Source organism: Ictidomys tridecemlineatus, chromosome 7, assembly GCF_052094955.1.
Source record: "Ictidomys tridecemlineatus isolate mIctTri1 chromosome 7, mIctTri1.hap1, whole genome shotgun sequence".
In the NCBI taxonomy this organism is placed as follows: Eukaryota; Metazoa; Chordata; class Mammalia; order Rodentia; family Sciuridae; genus Ictidomys; species Ictidomys tridecemlineatus.
The window spans coordinates 196801631-196823667 of record NC_135483.1 but is presented as its reverse complement, the minus strand read 5'-3'; the positions used below and the strand labels follow the sequence as shown (position 1 = coordinate 196823667).

The 22037-nt window shown below is 62.0% G+C and overlaps 1 protein-coding gene across 15 annotated transcripts in view; it reads left to right on the top strand.

Annotated features, from left to right (window-relative positions):
• Positions 1-22037, top strand: part of Hdac4 (histone deacetylase 4) — a 239497-nt gene that overhangs the window by 188425 nt on the left and 29035 nt on the right. For 11 of the 15 annotated variants that reach the window (XM_078018371.1, XM_078018373.1, XM_078018372.1 and 8 more), the window contains 5 exons: positions 521-759; positions 7560-7817; positions 10106-10292; positions 12917-13050; positions 17532-17652. In XM_078018371.1, the coding sequence (XP_077874497.1) occupies positions 521-759; positions 7560-7817; positions 10106-10292; positions 12917-13050; positions 17532-17652 (939 nt within the window). The remainder of the gene's footprint in view (positions 1-520; positions 760-7559; positions 7818-10105; positions 10293-12916; positions 13051-17531; positions 17653-22037) is intronic. The other 4 variants (XM_078018368.1, XM_078018366.1, XM_078018369.1 and 1 more) reach the window with 3 other exon arrangements.

Sequence of the window (22037 nt, the reverse complement as noted above, 5' to 3'; positions counted from 1 at the left end):
TGCAGCTCAGCAGAGCTCAGGGCCTTGGAGGTGGCCTGGTGTCTCGTGGCAAGTTTTGCTCTCAGTTTGTCTCTGAGTTCCTGCAGATTGGCCACAGACCTTCCCTCTTGGCGGTCATGGGATGTGTAAGGGTGTGCATACCAGAGCTAGAACACCCAACTTCCATGGGTGCTCTGGACACAGAGGTCCCTGTGGGAGAAGTGACAGATCAGTCCCCAGGGGCAGTGTGTTTCCCGACCTCTTGAAGCTGCCTCTTCTGTGCAGAACCGCTGTTTCAGTGCATTGACCTGATCCTCAGGAGCCTCCAGATGATAGTCTCTGTCTCCAAGCCTGAGCCCACGTGAGCTCTGCCTGTAGCTGGACTAGCCCCTCAGCAGGACAGCTGGTGGCCCCCTGGGAGAGGGTGCCTGGGCTCCAGGTGTGCGTCACGGTCGTCTCCGTCAGTCACTCAACAGCCTTCTCTCCTCCCCTCTTCCTCCTCTTTCCCCCTCTGCTGTCTCTTCCTCCATATTATCTTCAGACTGGTATCTTTCAGGCCTGGGAACGCTGCCCCTCCACTCACAGCCCCTGGTTGGTACGGACCGGGTGTCCCCATCCATCCACAAGCTGCGGCAGCACCGCCCTTTGGGGCGCACACAGTCGGCACCACTGCCGCAGAACGCACAGGCGCTGCAGCACCTGGTGATCCAGCAGCAGCACCAGCAGTTCCTGGAGAAGCACAAGCAGCAGTTCCAGCAGCAGCAGCTGCACATGAGCAAGGTGGGTCCAGGCCGGGCATGTGGGCTGGAGACTGGGGAGGACAGCCAAGAGCAGCTCACGCAGCTACGGGGAGAGGCCCAGGAGCCTGGTACAACGCGGGGGGTGGGCCACGTGGTCAGCTCTTCTTTCCTGGGCTTCCTAAGACCATTCATGTAGGGATTCACTCCAGCCACTGCCGAAGACCCCAGCTTTACAGTGGTGCTGTCCCAGAAGCATCCTTCCCACGCCCCTTCACACTGTCAGAGGTGTTTGGGGCCAGGAGAGCCTGCAGAGGTCCTTGTACCAATAGAAGTCTCCGGAGTCACCAAAGCCACCTCCAGGAGGAAGTGGCAGGATTGTGTGCTGCAATGCTGGGTTAGGGGAACCCAGGTGCTTAGTGAGGTCTCGTCAGACGCTGGCCTTAGAAGCAAGTATCCTAGCACTAGGGGAAGTGGCTGCTGGGGACGCCCTGGGACTCCTCTGAAGGCTGCACTCCAAGTTACCCAGGACCCGCCACTCTCCTCCAGGAGGGAAGGAGACAGCCACACACACGCTGGTCCTCAGGACCAAGCAGCCGGCACCCATGTCCCACCAGTGGGTGCTGTGACGTGGGGAGCCGTAACATAGGTGGGACAAACCAGTCAGCTCATGTTGGATGCTTTCCTGGTGTGAACTGTCCAGAACGGCCAGAGACGGCAAGGTGGGTGTTGTGGGAAGCTGGGGAGTGACTGCCAGTGGGGACAGCGTTTCTTATTAGGGATGATAGAAGTGTTCTCAGATGATGAATGATAACTACACAACTGTGTAAGTTTGGGAACTACCGATTCATGCAATTTAAAGGTCTGAATTTTATGATCTATAAATTTTAGTAGACCTCTCTTATTTGCAATGGTGGATGGTGCTGAACTCTTTATAAAAGCATTATGATACCAGAGTAATTGAACTGATAACTGAGATTGTTACTGAGTGCTAACCAGGAGGGTAGCACATTCTGTGTGGATACACTGGACAAGGCACTGGTTCACATCCTGGATGAGACAGAGCAGGTTGGTGTGAGATTCTATCATGCTACTCAGAATAGGAGGCAGGTTTTTAAAACTTAGGAATTTTTTAATTCTAGAATTTTTTATTCAATATTTTTGGACCTTGCTTGGCCATGGGAAACCAAATGAAGGAGAACTACCATAAGTCTCAATAATGTTGTTACAAGAAAGAAACAAGAGGATGAGATAATAGAAGGGAACCTGTGGTTTTCTGAAGGAAGTGCTGAGGCTATGGCAGATTCGAGGTTTCTTGACTCTTGTCTTCCCACGGCACCTGGCCATGGCTCTTGTTGGCAGGTCCAGGCCTTCTGTTTCCCTGAGGAATGAGGATGAGGAAGGGCGGTGGGAGGAGAGTCTTCTGGGAGGCCAGGATCCTGATTCCCACCACGTGCAGAGGCAGGGCCAGGAGGGGAGCGCTGAGTGGGCAGCACCATCACCACTCACTCCAGCCTGGCCCAGGCTCTCCTCAAGGGTCCCTTTGCTCTGAGACAGTGGTGGCTTTCGCCGGGTCTCTCCTGCTGCGTCCTGTTGCAGGCTGAAAGGCACATGATCGAGGAGGTGGCCCCTGGGTGCCTTGCTCTCGGGTGGCAACGTCCCCAAGCTAGATGCCCCACATGGGCCAAGACCAGGCGTCTCCTGCCCAGTGGGCACAGGATGTTCGCTCGCCACCCACCCCAGGGCCCCTCAGCCCCAGAGGCCTTTTGCCGGACAGCACTGACTGGCAGAAGGGGGACTGCTGTGTCCCCATCCCTCGCTCACAACTGCACTCTGGGCAGCGGGCGTGGCGGGCAGGGGCCACACGTGGCACTTGGGGTCAGAAAGCCTCCCGCGTCTTCCCAGTGCCAGCGTCAGCTGCCTAGTCTCCTTGGGCTCCATGTGAGTGACAGGGCGGGAGGCCTCCGGAAGGCGGGGACACCTGTTCACAGGCGGTGAGAAGAGCAGTTCAGGAGTGGGGTGATCTCACTGGGTTTCCTTACATGATGGGTTTACAGTAGCAATGACAGGTGATTGACACGTTTGTACAGTGTTTCCTGCGGCGCCCGGGAAACGGGGATCTTGTCTAGCAACTCTCACCAGTGCTCCTGCCCTGGGGCTCTGCGGATGTCATTCTGGGAGCTCGTGCCCCCGAGGGACTGCAGCTGGGCACTGTGGCCACGCGCGGGCCGTGCTTAGCACAGTCGGGGAGGCAGCGTGGTGTTGCTGGTCGCTGCAGGTACCTCCAGGATGTCACCAAGAGCAGGAGAGGCTACCCAGCCCTCCCGTTGTGTCCCCAGCAGCCTGATGGGCTACTCAGGCTTCCTTGGCTCCCCGGGGAATGGCCCTGGAGCTGGCTCTCCTCGGGTCCCCTTGGCCAGGACTGGGGTGTCGCCCATGCCCTAAGTACGTGGGGTGGGTCCTGCAGCCTCACCCTCGGCCTGCTGCCAGGTCTGTTGGCGCTCCACGGGAGTCGTGCCTTTCCTTCCTCTGGAGAATGTCCGCGCGAACTGGGCCTGGTCAGAGCCATTCTTGGAGCTTAGGCCCACCTGACTCCCAGGCAGCTAAAGTGGGACTGTGCTCGGAGGTGGTGGGTTCCCATCACACAGGCTTCACAGCTTCCAGGGTGAGCGCATAGACACGTCTAATTGGTCCACTCATCAGTGTGTCCAGCTGTTTAAATATTGGCATATTTGCCTGTGTGGCTTTGGCCCTGAACTCCAGTCTGGCTTCTTAAAAATTTATTGTTCCAAATATGGAGGTGTCTTGTTCTTGCTCAGCTGGTAAAGGTCCTTAGTGTCCCAGAGGCCTCTGGACATGAGGGCCTGGTATGTGGTGTGATTACCGCTGTCACGGCCGGCTTCTCCTCCTGAAGCCAGTCTACGGCGAGGCCCGGCCACAGCTCTCCTAGGAGAAGGGAGCTGGATTTCAGAGGAGCAGGAGAGTCCAGCTGCGGCCTGTCTCGCCAGCCCTGCGTCAGCGCCCAGCGAGCCTGGCTCTGCCTCATGGTTGGGGCTCTGACGCAGGCAGCTGAGCCTGCAGGGCTGCGGCCCCCCAGGAGCCTCTCTGCCCCGAGGATGTGAGCCATGCACCAGGGAGCAGGCAAAAAGGCCCCAGGAAGCCTTTGCCGCACCGGGCTTCTCTCCTGGAGGCCTCTGCCCTGTGTGCAGACCTGGGAAGGGCACCGGAAGGGAGTGTTCATGCCCCAGAGCTGCACCCTCCGTCTGCTGTGGCTGGGCTTGGCCATCTCCCGCTGCTCCTTCTCCTCTGCCTAGGGCTGTCCACCTGCCCGCTCCCCAGGAGGGCTGGAAACCCCACTTGAACGTCTTCAGGGAGCCCCAAGGGGCAGCGTTCCCTTGCCCACAGGTTCAGCCATGCTCCTAGGCTCCTGTCTCCACGCCCGTCCTATGAGGGAGGCAGGAAGCCCAAGCTGGAGTCTGAGCTCGTCGGCACCCAGCCCTCAGCCCTCCGGGCCTCTGGGAAAGGAGGAGGCACCTAGCACTTGGCTCACCGGCATCCGCGCACCCGGCCCTCCCCACAGTCTTCTGTGGCCTCAGCCACGGTCAGGCTGTGAGTTGCAAGGAGACAACCAGAAGCCTGCTGACCAGGCCTCTGAGGAGGACTCCAGGCCACCGTCACCCACGGTGCTGCACCTGCAGGCACTCGCCCGAGTCCCTGTCCAGGTCAGGGTGTTTCTCAGTGAGAATGCTGCCAAAGCCGAGCCTCGCGGAAGACAGGGCCCTGGACTGTTAACCACTCAGGACACGAAGAGCACGAGGGACCCCGGACAGGCCAGACAGGACTCACTGGCCAGCTGTCCACAGCACTGCTGTGTGGGTCCCGGGCTCGCTGCCCTGCCTCACTGGCCTGTTTCTGGGTCTGTGCACCTGGGTATCTAGGTGAAGGGTGCTTGGGCGCCTTCTGCTGTTCCTGCCATCTCCTGTAGACTGGAGACCTGAGACAGACAGGGGAAGGCCGGCTTGTCCCTCTAAGCACACTGCCCCAGCCACCCTCTCAGACGGGCCTGCTTCCCTCCTGCAGTAGCTCCAGTGCTGTCGCAGCCTGGTCCCCTCTGCTCCTCCATCCCCTGGAGCAGGGACCTTGGTGCAGTGTCCATTGTGTGGCTGCTGCCCTCTGCCACTCTTGTCCACTACAGCGCTGAGCCTTCCAGAAGGCCTTGCCAGTGGCCTCAGGCCCTCCTGCCCTGTCCCTCAGCTCTGGTCCCCCAGGCCCTCCTGCCCTGTCCCTCAGCTCTGGTCCCCCAGGCCCTCCTGCCCTGTCCCTCAGCTCTGGTCCCCCAGGCCCTCCTGCCTCTGTCCCTCAGCTCTGGTCCCCCAGGCCCTCCTGCCCTGTCCCTCAGCTCTGGTTGCCAGGCCCTCCTGCCCTGTCCCTCAGCTCTGGTCCCCCAGGCCCCCCTGCCCTGTCCCTCAGCTCTGGTCGCCAGGCCCTCCTGCCTCTGTCCTGTCCCTCAGCTCTGGTCCCCCAGGCCCTCCTGCCCTGTCCCTCAGCTCTGGTCCCCCAGGCCCTCCTGCCCTGTCCCTCAGCTCTGGTCCCCCAGGCCCCCCTGCCCTGTCCCTCAGCTCTGGTCCCCCAGGCCCTCCTGCCCTGTCCCTCAGCTCTGGTCCCCCAGGCCCCCCTGCCCTGTCCCTCAGCTCTGGTCCCCCAGGCCCCCCTGTCCTGTCCCTCAGCTCTGGTCCCCCAGGCCCTCCTGCCTCTGTCCTGTCCCTCAGCTCTGGTCCCCCAGGCCCTCCTGCCCTGTCCCTCAGCTCTGGTCCCCCAGGCCCTCCCTCAGGCTGGCTCATGTCTGGAGCTTCTGGCTCATCTGTCCACGATCCCCTCCTGCACTCCCCTGTGCTGGGCTGCAGACCCCATCCACCTGCCAGACTCAGACCCCCTTCCTCGCAGGCCCTCTCCTGGGCCCTAGGCTCACACCAGTCTCCACGGCCAGGCTGTACCTGCCCTTCCTGGCCTCCCACCAGGGCCAGCTGGCGTTTCTATAGGCCTCCTCTTGAGCCCTGGGGTCCAGGCCCACCCCCTGTCCTCAGCCCTGCAGTCTGGGCCTTTGTCCCTTCATTCTCTGCCCTGAGGCCACCTGCTCTACACCCTGCCTTCCGTCCATTTCCCGAAGGCTCGGGCTCTCCCAGACCCACCCTACCTGTCCCTTTCCCTCCTTGGTGCCTCCCTCTCCTGCCTGGACTCCCACACCAGCCACTCTGGCCACTCTCAGGGTACCCTGCTCCCTGAGTCCCCTGCTCTCCTGCCCCAGCTCCTGAGCCTCCCATAAAGACTGCTTCCCCTCATTCCTAGCCAGACTGCACCAGGCCCCAGGCTGGTGGGGGGCAAGATGCAGGAGCACTTGGGTCCCGTGAGGCAGTAGAGGCCAGGGTGGCACCCACCAGGCTCCTTTCCTCCTGACCCGTACAACCGGGGTGTGGGGTGTGCAGGGAAATGTGGAGCTCGTGGATCACAGAACCTGCTGGTGAGATGGATTTTGGAAAGTGGCTATTTGAAGTCACGGAAGGCTGTCGAGCTGGGCTGAGGCATCCCCTTGTTTGTTGGAAGCAGGCTGCTCCTGCTTGATTGAGGGGTGACTGGAGGGTCTGCCGACGCCGTGTGCTTGATCCACAGTCGAGCTGGTATGGCGTAGTCACCGGCACACCTGTGGTGAGGGTGCACAGGACCTGGCTGTGAGGTGTGGGTCAACAGTGCCTCGGGTCCCTGTGAGCTTGCCTTTTGTAGGAGTCTGCACTCTGCCAGCACACCGTACCCACACTCCCACTGCACTCTGCCTCGGTGACTGGCTTTCCAGCTGGTCTTTAATGTGCCAGCCACCTCTGTTGTCTCCACACGGTGGCTCACCTTCTCCTGGCACCAGGCTGACCTACTCCATGCCAGGCCCAGTCCTGTTCACGTTGCCTTGGTGTCAGAGGTCAGCTGTGTGCAGCAGCTGCACTGCCGGGCTTCTGCAGCCTGCTCCTTTGTAAACAAGCCCACACTTGGTCTGAAATCCTGGTCTCCCTGCAGCAGGCACGGGAGGGATGTAGAGGGTGACAGTCGCCAGGATTCTTGTGTGTCTGTGCAGTGACCATCCCCGAAACTGGCAAGTAGAACTGAAGCCTGAGCTTCCACCTAGCCCATTCCACAGAGTACGGGGCACAAATTCAGCAGAAGTACAGAAGGACTCTTAGAAGCATGCACACTCTGTGATTTAGAAAGTGCCAGATCCCGGCAGCCCCAGGTTCCTTACAGAGCAGTCAGAGGGCAGAGCCCTGTCCACACGGCAAGGCTCCCTCAGCATGGGCCCTGGGCTGTACAGGCACCCCTCCCAGTCACAGCACCCCTTCTCACAGGTCCTGGGTCTGGGGAGCTTCAAGTGTGGGCGTGGGGATTTAGGAACCAGTCTGTCATTTCCCCAGAACACCTTCTCATCAGGCCCCTTCCCCAAGAACCAGCAGTGCCAGTGCTTCCTCTGCCCCTGTCCCCAGCCCTCCTGCCAGCTCGGTGCTGTGTCACACTGGGTCCCCCGCTGCAGGAGGGGCTGTGTTTCTCTGGACAACTGTGTCTGCAGCTGGCGCTGGCCTCTCCCCACACCTGTGACTTCTTCAAGCCCATGTGCCCTCTCCTAGAGGCTTCTAAGCACCAGGTGCCATCTGTCTTCGGCTATAGCCTGGCTGGGCCTGTGCTGGGCAGCCCGGGTCCGGGTCATGGTGCCTGTGGCCTTGGTGCACTCCCGAAGTGCTGCCTTGGGAGGAGCCTTCTCCAGCCCAGGACCACTGAGTCTGAGCTGGTTCCTCTGCGTTGCAGATCATCCCCAAGCCCAGCGAGCCGCCACGGCAACCAGAGAGCCACCCCGAGGAGACGGAGGAGGAGCTCCGGGAGCACCAGGCCCTGCTGGATGAGCCCTATCTGGACCGGCTCCCAGGGCAGAAGGAGGCGCACACGCTGGCCGGTGTGCAGGTGAAGCAGGAGCCCATCGAGAGCGACGAGGAAGAGGCGGACCCCACGCGGGAGGCGGAGCCAGGCCAGCGCCCACCCACTGAGCAGGAGCTGCTCTTCAGACAGGTGCCAGGGCAGGGCAGTGGGCAGGCAGTCACTGGGCAGCCACTTGCCAACCACCTTGGCCTGGAGTCTGTCCTGTATGAACTGTGGGCACCCACATTCATGTACCTCTTCTCAGCGAACAGCCCGTTCCCTAGAGCTGGTTCTCTTCAGGTCCGTAGAAGCCAGGCACTGGTGAGATTTAATTAACCCCAGACTGAGTCAGTTAAGAAGGTGGGCAGGATCGGGGCAGCAGCTGGGAACTTGGGGGCCAAGGAGAGAGATGCTGGTGTCCAGCTTTGTAGAAAAGCACTCTGATGGGCTGTCCTGAGCCAGTGAGAGGTGGGGCACTGATTCACACGCCCAGACTCCTAAGAGATGAAGAAATCCAGTGAATGATGTGTGAAGTCCCAGTGAAAAGCAAAGTGGCCAAGGTAAGAGCGTACTTAGGATAGTCAGCTGGTGGTCAGAAGCCAGGTCAGAAGCCAGACGGCCTCCGGGAAGGTCGCTCCCTCCTGAGGAGCAGGGCTGAGCCAGTGGATCTGAGCAGTGCTGTGGGCCGTGCGTTCCAGCAGCCGGGCCAGTGCCTGGCTACTGCCTCTGGGGCACTGGGGCCACTGGCTGGCCCCCAGCCTTCTGGCTGGATTCCGTGACACTGTCTAGCCATGACAGCTCCAGCAGGTGGCCAGTGCTCTCCTGCCCAGCCCACCACCTGGGCCCTGCTCACTCGGCCCTCACTGGAGATGCAGAAAGTGGGCTGCAGTCTTGCTCCCGGCTCCCCAGGGCCCGAGCCTGGATTCCAGGACTCTGTCCCGAGTAGCCATGACCTGGCAGCTGGCGTGGTGGTGCTCCTGTCCTTTGGGGCCAGAGGTGACCTTCTCCAGTTCCTGCAAAGTCCAGTAGAACTAATGGTGACAGCAACAACAGAAGCCCAGGTGGCGAGAGCTGCCGACCCCTGGCCCACAGCCCTTGGGTGGCCCTTCCCTCCCACCCTGTTTCTGGTGGGGCCCAGAAGGTCTCAAGGAAGGTTTACTGTGACTGAGACTCGGGATTCTGTCACGCAGATGCCAGGTTGGGTGCCGCACACGCACGGCCTCAGCTGGTGTCTGAGGTGGTGATGGGCATGCACTTGGGAGGAGGGCCTGGCTAGCTGTCCAGCATGAGACCCTCCCAGGGGCTCTTTCCTGTCCACCCTGGAGAGCAGAACTCCCCAGGGGGAGCGTGGTGAGGCCCAGGACAGCTTGCAGAGGTATGCATAGGATAGAGCACTGGACCTGTCCCCAGTAGCCATGCCACACCTCAGGAGCAACGGTGGGTACTGAGTCAGGCCCAGCCTGCTGTGGCCAGGGAGCCAGGCCTGTAGCACCTGGATTTCCTCTGCCCTTGACCTTGACCCCACTTCTTGGGCAGAAACCAGGGGCTGGCCCCAGGTTCTCCAGCAGGTGGACCTGGTGCTCCGTGGCCCTGTGGTCTCTTCATCACATCCAGCAGAACGTGGGCAGGGTGAGCCGGAGTGGGTGGAGACATCCTGCTTCTTCCCCGCTGTGGCCTGTGGCTGTGGCAGGAGGCCTCGGGAGGCTGGGCAGGCTGGGTCCTGATGAGGACCCGTGTCCCTTGGGGAACCCAGGCGTGTCCACACCCTCCTGGCTCTGTCCTCCCTGGCCCCTGAACTGCGAGTGAATGTTCCTCTTCCCCCTGCAGTTCCTCTCTTCCCAGAGGGGGACACGGGGCGGCCAGAGGCCTGGGACAGGGAGCTGCTAGTGGAGGAATGAAGCTGCCCTCTGTGTCTGTGGTCACTTTCTGGTCCAAGTTTGGCATCCAGATTAGAAACGCTTGGTCCAGACAAGACCAGGGAACTTGATGAGGGCAGCAGTCTGTGCTTGCTGGCCTCACCGCAGCCTGGCCACCGTGAGCCTCCAGGGGTCCCCAGGCAAGGTCAGTGCACCTCACCCCATATGGGGCTGAGCCCTCAGCATGGAGGGTGACCCCTGCTGCTCCTTGTGACTCAGGACCTCCTCAGAGAAGCCCCCGTGTCCCCTCACTGGGGGCTCCCCATGAGGAGGAGATGGGCTTCTGCTGGAGCTCCCTGTCCACGTCTGTCTTCCTGCCAGGAGGCCGGGTGCTCGAGGCAGACCACACCTGCATTCTGCACCCTGACCTCACTTGACATGGCCACAAGCACAGGAAGGTGGCCGTCTGTGGCTGGCTGACCCAGGGTGGGGCCTGGCCCATCTGTTCACAGCCTGGGTGTGACCCTTGGGCCCCGGGTGGGAGGGCGTGCCAGCAGCGCAGACTGCTGTCCCTCCCCGCAGCAAGCCCTCCTGCTGGAGCAGCAGCGCATCCACCAACTGAGGAGCTACCAGGCGTCCATGGAGGCTGCCGGCGTCCCAGTGTCATTCAGCGGCCACAGGCCTCTGTCCCGAGCACAGTCCTCCCCAGCGTCCGCCACCTTCCCTGTGTCTGTCCAGGAGCCCCCCACCAAGCCAAGGTTCACCACAGGTAAGACGCGGGCGGGGCCCGGCTGTGGTGGGTGGGAAGCTGCTGCAGCCAGAGCTCCAGGAGGGCCACTGTGAGGGCTCAGGCCACCAGCCTGCAGCCACACCAGTGCTGTTCAGTGGGCTGTCCAGGGACGGCAGTCCCCACCTGCATGCCCCCGTGGCCCGTCCTGGGTCACCGAGAGAGTGGACTTGGTCTTTCTCACTTACCCCCTTGCTGAACCAAGCTGATGTCCCCGACACAGGCCTGCAGGCCCCACTGACCTACTGTACAGCTGTGCTGGAGAGGAGCCCAGCAAGCCCCGGGGCCCGAGTCTCCTCGCCGCTGTCCCTCACCCCGCCTGTCCCTCACTCCACCTGTCCCCTCCTGTGGGAAGGCAGGTAGCTTTGCTTCTTTCTGAAAGGCGCAGGAGCAGGAGCACAGCAGAGGACGCGGGGCCTAGAGCCAGGGGAAGGCTGCTCCCTGGATGGCACGCTGCGCCTGCCCTAGAGGGGAGCAGCACTGGCTCCCCACAGCCGAGTGGCCAGGGTGGCCACGGTGCTTGGCCTTGGTGCTCTGCCTCAGTGCTCCACCTCGTGGGGTGCCAGGAAGACAGGTGTAGAGACAGTGTCGGTCCCAGCGTCCTCACGCTCCCCGAGAGCTCGCTTCCCTGCACCCCGCAGACACAGCCGAGGTCTGGTCTTCAGCTCTTAGAAGGACATTGGTCACATTCAGAGAAAACCTTGTAGTGATTGCCCAGAAACAAGGAAAGGCAGAGATAACTGCAGCGATCCAGACCAGCCGGGCTGCACGGGTCACTGGCCATTGACGGAAGCACACCGATTCTCAGAAGAGCGGGGCCCGATGGGGCCCCTCCCCACAGCCCGTGGCCACCCGCAGTGGCTGTGCCCTGCACTGGCAGGCAGGGGCTTCGGTGGTCCATGTGTTCAGGCCCTGTCCTGGCTTCAGGGTTGTCACTTTGGGGTTGATCTGTCGGTACACGTTCATCAAAGCACGGTGTGCCCGAGGTCGCAGGAAGCCTGCCCCACCTGGCCTGGCGGCAGCCCTGGCAAAACCCTGGTCTGTGTAGCGGGTGGACAGGTCGACGCCCAGGAAACTGACCGCAGGAGGACAGGCTTGCCGCTCCTCTTGGTGCCGGCACCCTGGGCGGCCTCCCGGGCCCACAGTGCTTGTGCGTATCCTTCACACAGCGTGGTCACCTGGCCTGCTGCTCCTCAGCTTGCACCCTGCTGGGTTTGACTGTGAAGCAGCTGTGGGGTCACGCCAGCAAGCGTGAGCTCATCACCAAGACCTGCTGAGTGCAGCGTGTTTGTCCTGCAGTGGCCATCGACCTGGCTCGGACCTGCACCTCGCCCTCCTGCCCACACACTGAGCCTCTGGGTCCCTGTGACCCTGTACCCATCCTGCTGAGCTTTTTTTAACAAAAAGTCACATCTTCAGCACTCGGCTCTGGTAGAGCACCCAGAATCCCTCAGGTGCGGGGGCTGGCTCCGTTAGCCCAGCTCACAGAGGCTGAGCAGGAAGGTGGGAGAGCCGACACAGCACCAGGCGTCCAGCAAGGCCCCCAGCCACGGGGCCACCTCGGGCCTCAGCTCACCATGGCTGGCGACACTGCCTTTGTTCCCAGGAGCAGTGACAGAGACCCTCCAGCATCAGGCACTGATGAAGAGCCCACCACTGGGCATGCACACCGTAGCCAACAGATGGCCCCACCGTGAGCTCTGCAAGGGCGTCTTCCACTCGTCCTGGCTGTCCCTTGATCACCACCTAAGAACCACCAGCCTGGGAGCCCCAAGCAGGACCAGCAGTGCAGCCCTCCGGCCAGCAGTCACCAGGGACAGAGCTCCTCTAGGGACAGGGCCTGGTGGCAGAGGAGCCACCTGCCACTGCAGTGGGCCTGACCTTGACAGGGTGGCGTCCGTCACGGCAGCTCTGGTGTGTGCATGAGGCTGCCCACGGTGTCCCGAGGTCAGCGGGGCTTCCCTCAGGAGTGTCCCCCATCACTGCAGCCCAAGCCCATCAGTGCTGGACTCTGTCCTGCAGTCAGCAGGTTTCTGAGCTCCACGGGCTTGTTTGCATTTGCTGTGGGCAGCCCGGTGTGGGTCTGTGCGTCCTCAGGCATGTCCCCGCTCCTCTGGAGGTCTCTGACGGCAGCCCTCCATGTGAGACCACCCTGACCCTCGGCCCCTGGGACAGTGCCAGCTATCAGGGCTGCTCCGCACAGAGGAGCATGACCAGGTGGACTTAAAGGGACAAGACCTCCTGTGCTGGAAGCTGGCACAGTCCTGTGGGATGCAGGTGGCACCCAGGGTGCGGGGCTCTCCCCGGGGCCAGCCACCTGCTCACACTTTTCTCCCTAGCTGCCACATGCTGCTGCCCTCCCCACCGGGGCCTTGGGCAGTGCCGGGAGCCAGAGCAGGGCCAGCCCACCCGCGTGGCCTCGCCTCTGCCTCACCCAGGTCCTCTGGGCCTGGTGGGTCAAGGGGTCGGGTTGGACTTGCTCTTTTCCTCAGGGTGTCTTTCTCCTCTCCCTAGCAGGGCTGTGGGGCCGCCTGGGCCACCTCCTGGCAGGTGCTGGCCCAGCTATGGCCACACCACTGACCTCGGCTGCCTGTGTCCTCCTCCAGGCCTCGTGTACGACACCCTGATGCTGAAACACCAGTGTGCCTGTGGGAACACCAACAGCCACCCTGAGCATGCGGGGAGGATCCAGAGCATCTGGTCCCGCCTGCAGGAGACAGGCCTCCGCGGCAAGTGTGAGGTAAGGCAGCCGAGCCGCTGGAGCCGCTCGGGTGGGGCCCACTGCCGCCATTCATGGTCTCTCATTGTCATGGAGACTCGCTCAGCCCACAGGCCCCCAGCAGGGGGAATCTGGTTGTAGTACCCAGGGGAGGGGTTGAGAGCAGCACTGCCAGCCTTTCCCAGGGTCACCCTCTGCACTGTGTGAGCACGGCCCTTCTGCTGAGAAGCTGTCCCTGCACTTTCAGGTGCTATAGCAGAAACCCTGAGGCTGGGTAATTTATAAAGAAAAGAGGTTTGTCTAGCTTATGATTCTGGTGGCTAGAAAGTCCACACAGCCTGGTGCCAGCCTCTGGTGAGGATCCCCAGGTTGTGACACAACACAGTGGAGAAATGGTGGCCTGTGGAAGGAGCCACATGTGTGGGTGGCCCACCCTTGGATAAGACCTGAGCCTTCAACCCTGTGGAGGGTGGAGCCCATGGCCTGACCACTTTCCCCCGGGCCCAGGCTCCCCCACATGGCTCTGGGCAGAGACCCTCCACACCAGCGCAGTGCCAGGGCTGCCGCCCACACCTGCCCCTCCCTGCTGCAAGAGCACCCCCTTCTGGCACAGCCACGGCTCTGCCACCTCCCAGAGCTCCTGCTGTCCTCCTCCTGGTCACTTCCATCCTGCTCACCACTGCTCCTGGCCTCTGTGGGGAGGGCAGGATGTGAGGCTGTGGGGAACTGTCGCGGCTCAGGCTGGCTGGCCTGGCATCACGTCCTCCACTTAACACCGAGATTCTTCACGGCTGGGCTGCTTCCTCGGAGGGCGAATGCCACTGACCCACTGCTGTGGGGGAGGCTCCGCTGCACACCTCCCTGGCTGGCCTCCCTATGGCCAGCCTTCGCCCACACCTGTTCCCAGGGAGCCTGTTCCCAGGCAGGAGGGCCCAGCCCGGGGAGGTCCCCTGGTCCTCCTGGTCTTCCCAGGGGCTGACAGCAGCATTTCCGTGAGTGGACCTAGCTGGTGCCCTTCACCCAGGACCAGGTGTGTGAGTGCAGGTGTGTGGAGGTCTGAGCCCCTGGGGGACAGTTGTGTGACAGGCCCCGCTGCAGTCCAGGCACTGAGAGAAGCTCAGGGACCAGGAGCTGGCCGCCTTCCCCATCTGGGTGACAAGCGGCAGTGGCCACCTCCCAGGCTTGTCCTGGAGGGCACACCGGGTAGGGACCTGCCCAGACCAAGAATCCCACCAAACTAGAAGGCCACCACGTGTGCCCCGCCCCAGGCCACCCAGGTGCCCACCTGGGCCCCGGCCCAGGCCCCCGGGATGAACAGGCACTTCCGCAGAGTGGAGGCACAGCTCCTCACGGCTGCCGGCCTCCCAGTCTGTGGCCCACGCTGCCTGTGTCCTTCACCACCTTCACTGGTGACGCCCAGCTCGGTCAGGGAGGGTGCGCAGTCCTCTCAGAGCCCTCTGGGATGGAGACTGCAGGGTGAGGCCGTGGGCACGGCTTCCTGGGTCTGGCAGACAGCTGCCCACTGGGGGGCAGCAGAGCCCAACAGATGGCTGGGGAGACCCCCTTCCTCACCAGCTGGAGCTGGGAGTTTCCAGATTCCCCCTGCCCACCCTCTCATCTTGCTCTCTTCAGCATCTCTCCTGGGAGACAGGACCACTAGGCCAGGGGGCTCAGAGGAGGTCCTCTGCCAAAACCCAATGGGAACCAGGCTGAAGTGAGAAAATAAGACCCCTGGATCAAGCAGGACCCAGACCTCCCCTTTCATCTGTGTGGAGGTGGAGGGAAGGGCAGGTGTGTGAGGGCAGGTGTGTGGAGTGCAGGTGTGTGGAGGTCGAGGGAAGTGCAGATGTGTAAGGGCAGGTGTGTGGAGGTGGAGGGAAGTGCAGGTGTGTGGAGGTCAAGGGAAGTGCAGGTGAGTGGAGTGCAGGTGTGTGAGTGCAGGTGTGTGGAGGTCGAGGGAAGTAAGGTGTATGAGTGCAAGTGTGTGAGTGCAGGTGTGTGGAGGTGGAGGGAAGGGCAGGTATGTGAGTGCAGGTGTGTGAGTGCAGGTGTGGAGGTCAAGGGAAGTGCAGGTATGTGAGTGCAGGTGTGTGAGTGCAGGTGTGTGGAGGTTGAGGGAAGTACAGGTGTATGAGTGCAAGTGTGAGTACAGGTGTGTGAAGGTTGAGGGAAGTGCAGGTGAGTGGAGTGCAGGTGTGTGAGTGCAGGTGTGTGGAGGTCGAGGGAAGTACAGGTGTATGAGTGCAAGTGTGAGTACAGGTGTGTGAAGGTTGAGGGAAGTGCAGGTGAGTGGAGTGCAGGTGTGTGAGTGCAGGTGTGTGGAGGTCGAGGGAAGTGCAGGTGAGTGGAGTGGAGGTGTGTGGAGGTGGAGGGAAGTACAGGTGAGTGGAGTAGAGGTGTGTGAGTGCAGGTGTGTGGAGGTGGAGGGAAGTACAGGTGTGTGAGTGCAGGTATGTGGAGGTCGAGGGAAGTACAGGTGTGTGAGTGCAGGTGTGTGGAGGTGGAGGGAAGTGTAGGTGAGTGGAGTGCAGGTGTGTGCAGCTGTGTGATACAGGTGTGTGAAGGTTGAGGGAAGTGCAGGTGTGTGAGTGCAGGTATGTGAAGGTTGAGGGAAGTGCAGGTGTGTGAGTGCAGGTGTGTGGAGGTGGAGGGAAGTACAGGTGTGTGAGTGCAGGTGTGTGGAGGTGGAGGGAAGTACAGGTGTGTGAGTGCAGGTGTGTGGAGGTGGAGGGAAGTACAGGTGTGTGAGTGCAGGTGTGTGGAGGTGGAGGGAAGAGCAGGTGAGTGGAGTGCAGGTGTGTGTGGCTGTGTGATACAGGTGTGTGAAGGTGGAGGGAAGTACAGGTGTGTGAGTGCAGGTGTGTGGAGGTGGAGGGAAGTACAGGTGTGTGAGTGCAGGTGTGTGGAGGTGGAGGGAAGTGCAGGTGAGTGGAGTGCAGGTGTGTGTGGCTGTGTGATACAGGTGTGTGAAGGTGGAGGGAAGTACAGGTGTGTGAGTGCAGGTGTGTGGAGGTGGAGGGAAGTACAGGTGTGTGAGTGCAGGTGTGTGGAGGTGGAGGGAAGTGCAGGTGAGTGGAGTGCAGGTGTGTCCTGCACAGTTCGTGGTCCTGATCTCCCAGAGCCCCTGTTGGCTGGGTTTGGTGTCTTCCTCCTCTGCCAGAGAGCTGGAGGGCAGGTGCTCTGCCTCTTCCTCTTCACTGTAGTTTAAAAGCCACTCCCTTAGTCTAACTGAAAGTCCCTCTTGCTGCAATTCAGATCTTATCCACTGTGGGGAGGCCTGTGGCCTTGCCCTCCTTGCCTCACAGCGTGTGGCCACGGCCTGCCTCCTCCTGACAACAGGACCAGGACTCCTGTACCCCATGAGCCTCTCAAAACATGGCCCCCAGACATCGTCTGTCCAGACAGAATGTGACGCAGGCCGTGCCTGTGTCCCCAAATTACCACAAGGTGGGAGAAGTGGCTAGCAAATGACAGCCACCCTCAGGGGACCCCCTGCAGGGCACGTCCTCCACTGTGCCTGGAGCGGCTGGACTGTGGTGGTCAGGGACCCGTTCCCATCACTGGGATGCACTGCCTCTCTTCCCTGACCCTGGAGTGACTGTCCACCATGAGAAGGGGGTCCCCAGAGCAGACCTCCAGGTGGGACAGCTGGCTCTGGTTGTCCCTCTTGAGAGCAGGGTTAGCTCTGCCCGCTCGTCCTCTTCCTTCTGCACCCACTGCGGGGAAGGCCCGAGTGCAGGCACTCCTGGTGGCCCGGGGCAGCCCTGCCGGGGCTCCCTCAGCTTGGGCACCAAGGCCTGTGGAAGGCCCAGTGCTGGCCAGGCCCGTGGTCCAGACCCTGCTCCCACCCCGAGAAAGCAGAGGTGGCACCACCGCAGCCCAGGTGTGTCCCTGTGTGGCCTGGCCCTCCAGACGCTTTTCCCCAGGAGAGCTGGCTTCCTCTAGGGTCGGCAGCCCCGCCTTCTCAAGGCTGAGTGCCAAGCCCGACCAGGGCACATGCCCTGCTCATCCCCTGGGCGGAATCTGAACACAGCCCTGCGTCTGCACTGGAGGGGTCCTAAACCAAGGTGCAGGGCTCTCAGATCACCACCTGAAGCAGGTGCAGACCCTCCGGGATGCCAGCCTGTGTGCCCCGCGATGCCCAGGGGAGTGGGGACTCCAGTTCCCCTTGAGTGTGATTTCGCCAGGCAACTCACATGGTCTTTGGTGTTGAGTCCTGCTTGAAGACCAGGCCCCAGCAGGGGTCAGCACAGCGTGACGACAAAGGGTGACCTGTTGAAGGCTGGAGTTATCTTGTTCAGTGTTTCCAAAGCCCTAATTCAAGTGTAAGCCCTCTACAGTGTTTGGGGTAGTGTTGCTTGATACTCGCTCTTTGTTTTATAACCACCCAGTGGTCCTGTCCTCGCTCTTGTGGCCAGCTAAGCTTCCCTTGGGGCGACAGTGCTGCCGAGCTGAAGCAGCACCTGCACAGATGTGAGCCACCTCTCACCTTGTCTCTACAGTGCGTCCGCGGCCGGAAGGCCACTCTGGAGGAGCTGCAGACGGTGCACTCCGAGGCCCATGCCCTCCTGTACGGTACAAACCCTCTCAACAGGCAGAAGCTGGACAGTAAGAAACTTCTAGGTATTTCCAGACCTTCCTTACCTCCCTACCAGGTTGACCTCACCCCGTGGGGTGTCTCCAGCCCTTGGCTCCTGCAGCCAGGGTGGCCCTGGGAGTCACCAACTGCATGGGTGCTTCCCTGCAGGCCTGTGCCCGGCCACAAGGCAAGGGGCCTGCAGGAGAATCAGGCCTTCAGTCCTCGGGTCAGGGACGGCCGGTGCAGAAGGGTCTGCATGCCAGAGGCCACTCAGGAGCGCTGAGGCTCCCGCACACTCCCCAGCCCTCGTCCTGTTTGGCTCAGCCCTTGGAAGCCTGGCAGCTGAGCCTTGGCTGCTGGGCAGGAGGCTCTTGTTTGCTGGCCCTGAGCAGGCAGCCCCTCCTGAGTGGGTGCAGGGAAACCCTGGCCCCTGGCTAAGCTCCTTGAATAGATGGCTCCTGGCCCTGCAGGCTGCCCAGATACAGATCGCAGACCTGAGGACAGGGTCCATGGGCTCCCTGGGCACAGACCTAGAGTCGGGGCCCACAGGCTCCCTGGGCGCAGGCCTCTGCAGGCCACCTGGCCACAGGCCCAGGCCAGGGCTCCTCAGGCCCCTTCTTTTCTGGGTCATTTCTTTCCTAGTCTCTGACCACCTTGAACAGTGCAACCACTGGCCGTGGGCTTCTTCCCCAGCATCCCGGCCTTTGCCCTAGGAGAAGAGCTGCCCCAGCTCTGCTGTGGGCACTAGCCATGGGGTCACAGGGGCAGCAGGCCGGCCGTGCTGGGCTTGCTTCCTGCCTCTCTAGTGGAGGGCATCAGAGGCCTGCTCTGTACCAGGCCCGTGCTGCGCAGGCCAAACCGGGGCACTCACCCCTCCCCGTCCTGACCCGCCCCCTCTCCTCCTGCTTCTTAGTGCACTGACCCATTCATCTCGTGTGTCCAGTCCCCCATCACCTGCTCCCCAAGGGCATCTTTTGTAGCAGAGCTGCAGGGAAGCCCTTGCCTGTGGGAGTGTGGAGCCAGGGTCCTGTGGGGACACCCTGGACCCCAGCCTTTCGGCCCCAGGTACAGCCATACACTCTGGGGAAGCAGGAGAGGGGCTGGCAGTGGCAGGACCTGAGAGGTGGGACCCAGAGCAGACCTCCAGTGGGACGGGGGCATGGTCCTGCCTGCCTTAGCAGTCAACAGCATAGACTCCTGAGCCAGTGCAACCCTGCTTGCTCTGTAGACCCCAGCAACTCAGGGAGGTGACCACAGAGACCTAGGACTGCATAAAAGGGAGCAGAGAGGGATGTAGATCAGGGGCTGGGCAGGTGCAGGCCTCTGTTCCCTGTGCCAGGACCCCAGCTCCATGGTCCTGGGCAGCTGCTGCTGCTGCAGAAAGAACATGGCAGGGCTCCCCATCTGGGCACCCACTGCCCCCGGCCCCTCCCTTGTGGAGACCATTGGCCAGAAGCAGGGTAGGGGTGGGCTGATGGGGACACTGCACTGGCTTCCAGTCACCCGAGCTTCACGATGCAGACTTTCCAGCAAGGAGGGCCCTCAAAGGATAGCCCTGTGTGCTCAGTGCTGGAGGGGACGGTCAGGTGTCCAGGCCTTCGTCCTGGTCTCAGGAGAGGGTAGGGCAGAGAGTGTGATATGGCTCTGGACAGGTGTGCCCAAGCAGCTGGATCCAAGTTCAGATCCAAGGCTCCTGGGGACGGGCGGCTCCTGGAAGGCCTAGCCACAGAGCCAAGGCCAAGAGGGGCCCTGTGAGCAGAGCACGTGCAGGAACCAGAGAGGGACTTGCGGGCAGCGGGGGCAGGGACAGGAGTCTGGGAGCTGAGCAGCAGGACAGCAGGCCAGAGAGCCAGCCCTGGCGATTCCCCAGCCCCATGCCAGAGGCTGCCTGCGAGTCCAGTGTGAGGGGACCTGTGCCTCAAGTCACCCCTGCCGCCCCAACAGGCTTCGGGAGTCGCTGACGGCCTCAAGGTGGGGACACATCAGCTGGGTGGTCACCCCTGATGGTGGGCACTGCTGCATCCCCTCAGAGCGGCAGATCCTGCCCAGTCCACTGTGTACCTTGGCTGTCCGTCTTTAGAGAGCCCACTGTGGCCTGACCCACTACAAAGGGCCCTCGGCATGCCAGTCTCCAGAGTCGTGAGCTTGGGGCAGAGGATGGCCTCCAAGTCAGGGGGAAGGTGGGTGGCCTAGGTCCTCCAGCCAGTTTCAAGACAGGCCAAGACAGGCCCTCAGAACCGGAGAGAAGCCATGCGGTGTGTGTCAGGGCATGGAAAGGCGCCCGTGTGCCAGGGCCCACAGCCCGCTCCCCTGCTGACGGGGGGCCTGGGCTCCCCTCCTCTGGTCCCCTGGCTCCTCTTGAGCGTCAGGTGCTCCACGTCCCGTGACGGCCATTGCAGCGTGCTTGGTGATCCTTCTGCTGGCCAAGCGTGCAGTGTGGCTTGTCACCTTGCGCAGGAGGCAGGCACTGGGTGCGACAGGGCCAGTGCCCCACCTTCTCTCCACCCAGGCTGTGGTCCTGATCGAGCTCCCCTGCCAGTCCAGGTGCTCCAGACTGGGAGTTCAGGCGTCCTCCCTCTGCCTGGCACTGCCCTGTGGCTCCCTGCCTCTCTGTAGGATCCACAGATTGTAAGCCGTGTGCAGAAGGCCCCGTCTTCCTCACTGCCACGGTGCCGTGCCCTCTGTGGGCCCCTTGCTGGCCTGGAAGCCCAGGGTTCGTCTTATGGTGGCATGAGTTGGCATTGCCTCAAGGGGCACCTAGCCCAGGGGCGGCTGCATGGTGCTCACCAAGGTCCCCCCCAGAGGACAGTAGTCATGGCAGGAAGCCCCAATCCTTCCCTTGGAAGCGCCAGCCAGTCTGCTGCAGGTGGACAGGAGATGATAGTCCTTGATGCCCCAGGCGGCCTTCAGGCCAGAGGCTCACATCCAGCCCAGTTGCCTGGCTCCAAGCTGCAGGAAGCTAGAGCTGACGGTAGGCTTGGCACCAGAACAGGCCCTTAGTGGTGGACACTCCAAGGCCCTGGACTGTCCTAGGTCAGCTCCCTGTAGAGCATGCCCTGCCCACCACCCACCCAGGGCGGCCCTGTGTCCTGGGATGTGACAGCCCCTTTCGGCTTCCTTGTGAAGTCTGCCCAGGGAACACCTTTCCTTCCACAGCCTTGCTGTTGCTAGGCCATGATGGGACTGAGGAAGGCCCCGGTCCCAGGGCCATTTCCTGCTCTCTATAGGAGCGTCCTCTTGATGCCAGCCACTGTGCCTTCCCTCCATGAAGCTGGATACCAGGTGATGCTGCGGGACAGTGAGCAGCAAGCAGGGTGTTAGGGGTGTGGCCCAGGCCTGCTCCTGCCCAGGCCGCCCTTGCCTACCTGTTCCTACTTCCTTCTGCCCCACACCTTTGGAAGGGACCTGCCTGCACTGAGAGGCCGCTCTGGCTGACCTGGTGGCCAGCCTCTGGGGCGATCCGCCTGCTGCTGCCATGTTCTGTGGTGCCTGCCTTGGGTGCTGCCACGGGGCAGGGGTGGCCATGTGACTCCCCGAGGGCATGTGGTGTTGCTGTTGAGCACCCTGTGTCCCTTATGACTGCCCAGCCTGGGAGCTCCAGATCCAGGCAGTGGGCATGCAGCCAGCCAAGGCAGGAGGAAAGGGAGGGGCTGAGAAGCCGGCCCAGGTAGGACTCCAGGCAGTCCAGGTCCCCTTCTTTTTAGGTGGCAGGAAGGGGAGGCCACAGGCTGTTGCCTGAGTGGGCATGAGATTGAGGGCAGAGAGCAGCAGGGAGAGCCTGGAGCTGGCCTGGTGGCTCAGTACCTATGTGGCCCGGGCAGGAGCGGGAGCCAGTTGCACAGGCCAGCACCTGTCCAGAACATGCTGGGCACTCCCACAAAAGGGCTGTCTGCCTCTGTGGGATCACAGCAGGGTCTCAGCCAGCCCCTGCCCTCTGCTGGCCAGTGTATCCCACACGTGAGCACCATATGGACTTATCCTGGGGGACCTGGGCCTCTGAGCCCTGTGATGCGCCCCTGCTGTCCTCCTGGCCTTTCCTGCTGCTGGGTAGCAGGCTCCCAGCCTTGGAGCGCAGACAGCAGCATTGTGTCCAGCCCAGCCCAGCCCAGCCCAGCCCAGCTGCAGACTCCAGGGCTTCTGCCGAGTGCAGACCCGGTGCACCAGGCCTTCCTCAGCCTGGCTGGGGGTGTCTACAGCATGGTTAGGGTCCAGGTCTCCTGACCTACCTTTCTGTGCCAGCTCTTCCTTGGGCCTTGCCGCCATCACAGGAGCTTCTCCCAGCACCCCAAGATCTGCTCTCACTTACCAAGCCCCTGGGCTGCAGGCCTTGCAGGCAGGAGTTGGGCCAGGTCTCAGTGACCCCAGGCTTCTCTGCATCCTGAGTGGTCCGCAGCAGGAGCTGTGTACCTTTCCTGGGGGACCTGGGCTT